The sequence below is a fragment of the Nelusetta ayraudi genome, unplaced genomic scaffold (assembly GCF_046127955.1).
Source record: "Nelusetta ayraudi isolate G7.1 ecotype Tasmania unplaced genomic scaffold, CSIRO-AGI_Nayr_v1 ptg000011l, whole genome shotgun sequence".
In the NCBI taxonomy this organism is placed as follows: Eukaryota; Metazoa; Chordata; class Actinopteri; order Tetraodontiformes; family Monacanthidae; genus Nelusetta; species Nelusetta ayraudi.
The window spans coordinates 12,249,693-12,255,831 of NW_027466061.1; the positions used below are offsets into that span (position 1 = coordinate 12,249,693).

The 6,139-nt window shown below is 45.8% G+C and overlaps 1 protein-coding gene across 1 annotated transcript; it reads right to left on the bottom strand.

Annotated features, from left to right (window-relative positions):
* Positions 1 to 229: 229 nt before the first annotated feature.
* Positions 230 to 3,131, bottom strand: gdf15 (Growth differentiation factor-15). Its single transcript, XM_076021044.1, has 2 exons — positions 2,584 to 3,131; positions 230 to 2,157 (listed from the first exon to the last, which is right to left on the bottom strand). The coding sequence occupies exons 1-2, from the start codon at positions 2,903 to 2,905 to the stop codon at positions 1,373 to 1,375; spliced, it is 1,107 nt and encodes a 368-aa protein (XP_075877159.1). The 5' UTR covers positions 2,906 to 3,131; the 3' UTR covers positions 230 to 1,372.
* Between the last annotated feature and the right edge of the window lie 3,008 nt (positions 3,132 to 6,139).

Consider the following 6,139-nt stretch of genomic DNA (forward strand, 5'->3'; position numbering starts at 1 on the left):
CAAAATGAAAACAAAAACTTTAGTTCATTTTTAATTGTTATCAACATTTAAAGTTGCTGAATTATTTCTTTTTATTACAGTTTTCTACTGTATAATTCATTTTTCCATTTAGAGTTTCAGACTTACTGGATAAAAGATGTAAGAGAAAAGCAATTCAACCTCTTTTTGTAGAGATTGTATGGTACTAAACAATAGATGTGGATGCTGTGGGATACTCAGTCTCATGGAAAATTATTACAAATGAAACTTTTAAAGATGGAATTTAGACTTTGTGGGCAATCGTACCCATCACTGTTGTTCCTGTTGATGTTGTTCGAGTATTTTTTTTTAATTATATTATTGTTGTTTCTGTTTTATTTAGAAGAGATTCATAACATGCTACACCCAGAACTAAACCTACTTTATTATTGTCAAACAATATTTAGTTGTATTTACGTGACCTTCAGTCCTTTAAATCATCATGCATTGTATTCATAAAGCAATAAACAAATCACGGAAGTTGTGTTTACTGATTATAAAAAAAATAATAAATACATAAAACTATACAACCCACAGTTTCTCCCGTTGACATCATCATTCCCAGGGATCATTAATCAAAATATTTCACACTTCACTGTTTTGTCTCACAGTTCATCTCTGTGAAACATTTTCAGTGAATATTTCTACAAGTATTAAGAATATTTTCTAGTTTACACAAGAAGCTGTCCCACCCCATCTTGTCTAAATTACAATTGTCTTTGTTAGACATAATTTCTGACTCACTGGGTCACATTACCTAACTGGAAGGCCAAGGTTACTGTCGCACCACCTCAAATCTAGTTAGTGAAGATATGGCTGTATCTAAGGCTGTCATGGCTGTTTTCTCTACTGGCCTTGAGCCCCTTTAATCTCCAGTGGTTGATGGCAAATTGCATCACAGTTCTATGTTTTTGTTTAACTTGGAATGAAACTACACAAGTTTATTTTTATATTTTTATCTAGGAGGGAATTTTATTTTTGAAATGCATTAGACAGCAGGTACAACAAAAACATGTGAATGTAGGGATTGACAACATGTTTACAGCAAATAGAATTTAAATTGCATAAAAAACAAGTGGTAGCAAAATGTGATGTAACACAAATATAAAGAAATCACAAAAAATACATTTTTCACAATAAATAGAAATAGTAATAAATACATCATAGTGTTTTCATTCATAACGCAAAAAACTACAGCAACTCAACGTTTGATCTCCACACAGTAACACAAAGTTCATTTTCAACAATAACAGAATCTGAAAGGGTGATTCAGATTTTTTTGTGTTTGTTTTTTTTGTAACATTTATCGTTTTTCTTGGGTTTTTCTCTTTTCTAGCTGCAAACGTTTTCACCCTCAGGCGCAGTGACACTTGCTGACAATCAGGTCGTCATACGGGGTCAAGGTCAGCTTCCCCCTGCTGTCGTAGTGCATCAGCACCATGGGCTCGTAGGCCGCCGGCACGCAGCAGGGCCCCGGCAGTGCCCCCTTGCTGATCTGGTGCATGTGCGACTTGACCTGCGTGTGCATGCTGGCCGGCTTGTAGTTGTGAGGGCAGCTGCCATCGCAGTAGTGCATGGTGTACTGGGCCGGCGCCACCACCCAGTCCGTCCAGCCAATGTCTTTGAAGGAGACGGTGACAGACCTGCGGCAGCACCATCCCTGCTCGTTGCACACGTCCTCCTTGGTGGAGCGGGGCAGCCTCGACTTGGGGGCTGACTGCAGCTCCATCGGCTCCAGTTCCAGTGAAATGTCGGGATTCGTCGTGGGGAGGTGGTCTCCTCTCACGGTCATCCCCACGTCCACAATCAGACTGTCGCCGTCGCTCCTCTGCAGCCAGGCTTCCACCTCCGGCCGGATGTCCACCGAGGTTTGGTCGGCTCTGCCTTTGCCAGCGCCTGCTGCCTGCTCCCCGCTGGTCCACGCAGAGGTGTTGGTCACCTCCGTCCCGTTGATCCTGACTTTGACCTTCCTTCTCATTGTGGGTCCATTTATTAGCTGCCTGGAAATCTTCAGCTCAGCCCGGGTGAGCATCAGCTTCGTCTGGATGTCGGGGGTCTTGTGGAAAACAGCTCTGTACCAGAGCATAAGGTGACCTGGCTGTTTGCCGCTGCCACTCTGAAGCACCTTGAGCAGCTCCACTGTGGAGAAGCAGAAAGAATCAGTCAAATGGTTCATAAAACAAATAAAAGAGAAACACATCTGCGTTTTCTCATCTTCGTCTTTTCAGGAATAAAGCAGCTCGTGGAGGAAGGTGTGCCTGTTACATCAGTGACTTCCACGGGCTGGAAGGAATGTGTCTTGCTTTGTTTAATGCAACATTTTCATTGCAGCATGTTCCAGTTCCGACCGTGCACGCGTGCACAGATAAAGCTGACAGGGTGTCAGCGAGTCTCTTACCTCGGCAGCTATTTTAAGGACAATCTCACAAAGGCTTTTGTCTGTCGACGTGAACTCACATGGCAGGATTTTTACCCTGCCCGTCATGAAACATTCTTTCCTACTCCCACTCAGGTTAGACTCTTCTTCCCCCGCACAAATGATTTAAAAGTGCCCAAACATCTCACCTGTGACTGGGGAGAGGACGCTGGAAGCTTCCCTCACCACCTTGCTGGAGTTGCCTCTCATCTCTGTGAGCTTGTCCCTGTAGAGTCGGTACATCTCTCTCAGCTCGTCGTCTGAGGCCCTGTGAGCCCCCCGGGGCTCTTCATCCATCCCCAGTGAGCTGAGGATCCCCGTCTTCACAGTCTCCAGGAGCTGGGCCCCCTCACTGCTCACACCAGGCTCCTCTCCCGGAGCCATGTGAGGTTTGCCATCCCCCGTGGAGAGGAGCAGCAGCAGCAGCAATGGCAGGAAGGAGACGCCTCTCTGTTCCTTTAGTCTGAGCATGATGAGGCTGCCGGGTCGATGTCGCCCTCAGAGTGCTGCTGCTCAGTGGATGGGGTTTGGTTAGGATATGAATGAAATTTTTCACATGCCTATATTTATAGAGCCTCTGGGTTGCCACACCCCTGTCAAGTCAGGTGAGCCAGTGATATGGCATTCTGAGGCAACACTTTGCATCATTGCACTACAGTTTGGACATCTTTGGGTGCCCCTTTGGTACCCGTGACTGCCTCTCAGCATTACCCAGCACAAGCTGGTGAGAGGAGGACACAGAGAGACACTGAATTAAGTGCTTTTTCTGTTCTTTTTCAACTCAAATTCTATTACATGCCCACGATGTGACGTCACACGGGCTGTTGTGCATCACCTGATCGGATGTCTGACACTTGTCAGAAGAGGAGGCTGGATGTTTTACTGCTTCAATAACAAGTGAAAAAATTCCACCCACAATGCTGTGGCCCTCTGCTGCATTATCAAGGACACAGACAAGAAGGGAACTGACTGGAAGGAGGAGAGTAAGCTGCAGTCCCGCCGCCTTACGAGACGTTAAAGGCATATCTATGAACAGTCAGGCTGTACAAAACGATGTGACAGTTAAGTGCAACCAGACACCTGCAAAAGACACACACACGCACAAACGCATGCACACAAATGCATGCACACATGCATGCAGCACAAATCAACCTTTCACCAGAGAGTCCCCAAGGGCAGGCAAAGAGATAAACAAAGACAGAACTTATCTTATCTGATGAAACAAGGGAATTCTTCACTGACGTTAACCAGCGGTGTTCTCATGCTGATGACATCATCACGCAACCAATATAAGGAGCGCAAGGTGCTGTGTCGATGAGATGGCCAGAAATAGACAGCGCGAGGAGCTAAATGCCTGAGAAGGGATTCTATGCAGTGGACAGTGGCCAAGGTGCAACCGGAGGACCTCCACCCCGTCCGGCCATCCAACCCTGTCTTATCTAAACCGTGTGCACCACTTTGTTTTGAGGGCAACCAGATAAGTGTCGCTGACCTCGTCCTCCGTCCACACGTGGTCATTCCAAACGGTAATGATGATGCCAATTAATGGAAAGTTTTCCTGGCAGTGTGTTTGTGGTCACTGTTGGCAGAGCACGAGCTGGGGGGGGTGGCTGTTGGGCAACATCTTGGATAACGTTACAAAAACGCTGCTTCTGTAAGCATTTGATAACATGATTACACAGTAAATCAATTTTTTAAAAAAAGGAGCGCAACACTGTTGTAGCATTTTTAGCGATGATGATATGCAACTTTTAAAGACCCAAATTCTCAAATAGATGATGAAATTCAGTAAAATAAATTAATTAATAAATGCATGTTTTCATTTACATAAATGTGCTAAATCTGAATATCTGTTTTCCTGTTCTTTAAAAAAAAAAGTGATTCTGCTTCCTATAAGGTGACTTTAGTCTGCAACCAGGGATCTACAGCAGCCCAGACCTTGGATCTGCTTGGAGTTTAGTACCGTGACCCTGGTCAAAGCTGGTTTAAGAAGGATGCGAGATCAGATGGGACATCAGAAAACAGAAATCAACATTAAGACTGTTCGCAATGCACTTTCTGTTAATTAAATACGAACAAGTATTAACAAGCTGGGACTGTAAAAATGCTGATGCAATTGACAAGATGAGCCTTACGGTGCGTCTCATGGTGCGGACCTGTTGTTTACAAGAGTATACACGCGGAGCCAAAGCATCGTGACAAAAATGAAATAGGGTACAGCTTAAACATTTTCCCAACTTGTCCAAGAGTCAGAGGTTGAGTGGTTGCTCTTAAAATCTGTGCTATTCCGTGACTGCTGGAGCAGAGAGGCACGGAGATGATGAAACAGTCATGTGCTCTGCCAGGTGAACCTACTTGGCAAGCTGAGCAGTGGGTTAAAGGTACAAAGTGACTCATGCTTCCAAACTGTTGTTTTCACTGACGGCCAGGACTCTCACTGCTTCGAAGGGAATTAAGGAGATGCAGGCGGTTTAAACAAAAACAGACTTGTTTTGTCATCATGACAAGGAAGTTTCTTAACAGACATCCTTGTGTCATCACACGCATGGGAGGGTGGCACTCACTTTTCTTAACGCTGCAGTCTGTGAAAAAAGTATTCTGTAAATTTCTGTTTCTCTCTTGATTCTGTGTTTGTTCACACATAAAGGGCGACATGATGGTGCAGTGATTAGTGCTGTCGCCTCACAGCAGGAAGGTTATGGGCTTGATTCCAGGCCTGGAACCTTCTTGTGTGGAGTTTGTATGTTCTCCCTGTGTCTGCGTGGGTTCTCTCTTGAGTTCTCAGGCTTCCTCCCACAGTCCAAAAACATGTATGTGAGGTGAATTAGAAGCTGTAAATTGTCTGTGGGTATGTGAGTGAGTGAGTTTGAATGGTTGTCTGTGTCTCTATGTGTCTCTGTAATGAACTGGCGACTTGTCTAGGTGTCACCCTGCCTTCACCCTATGACAGCTGGAAGAGGCTCCAGCAGACCCCCGCAACCCTGAGTGAAGGACGAAGCAGGTATTGAAAATGGATGGATGGAAATATACGTGTGTGTGTGTGTGTGCGCGTCCCAGATAGCCATTACATCTGGCCCGGATCCGTTTTAAGGTCCTTGCCTCCGTTTCTAGCTCCGATATGTTTTCTGACTGTGGACCGGATCCGTGCCAGACAGAGGTTTCAGCTTCTAGAGTCAGTGTTGTTTTTATATCGTTTTACAGATCTGGCCCAGATCACTTTTCCAGGAGGTAACCTAAAGACATTTGGCTTGTCTGACACTTATTCGGTCCAGATCCGCAATACTGATCAGAGCTGACACTACTTGCGTGAGACGGAGCTGGGCCAGCTCCGCCTTTGCCGTACTGCGGATGCGGGCCAGTTCCGTTCCAGTGTATGTTGGCTATCTGGGGTGTGTGTAAAACATCACAATTTCCTTCTACTTTTCAACACACTTCAAAGTGAACAGCAGCAGACTGAACCAACGGTTTAACCCAGGGGTCGCCACACTTTCAAACTTTATTTACAATGGGCCACATGACGGAACTGCATCGTGTCGGCGGGCCCCCCTTTTTGTTGACCGAAGCTATCGCTGTCGCGCTACGCTAACGTGTTGGCAAAGTTACGTGCCGCCAAAGTTTCGTTGGGCGGCGGCGGGGTGGGTTATGACTGCCTTCACGCGGGCCAGACAGAGACACGCAGCGGGCCGTAGTTTGGCGACCCATGGT

What these genes read in the sequence shown, in the direction of transcription:
- gdf15 (XM_076021044.1), bottom strand. Translation starts at nt 2,905, where the DNA reads ATGCTCAGACTAAAGGAACAGAGAGGCGTCTCCTTCCTGCCATTGCTG. An exon ending in CGTCCTCTCCCCAGTCACAG is followed by an intron (nt 2,158 to 2,583) that starts GTGAGATGTTTG and finishes GCTTCTCCACAG; the next exon opens with TGGAGCTGCTCAAGGTGCTT.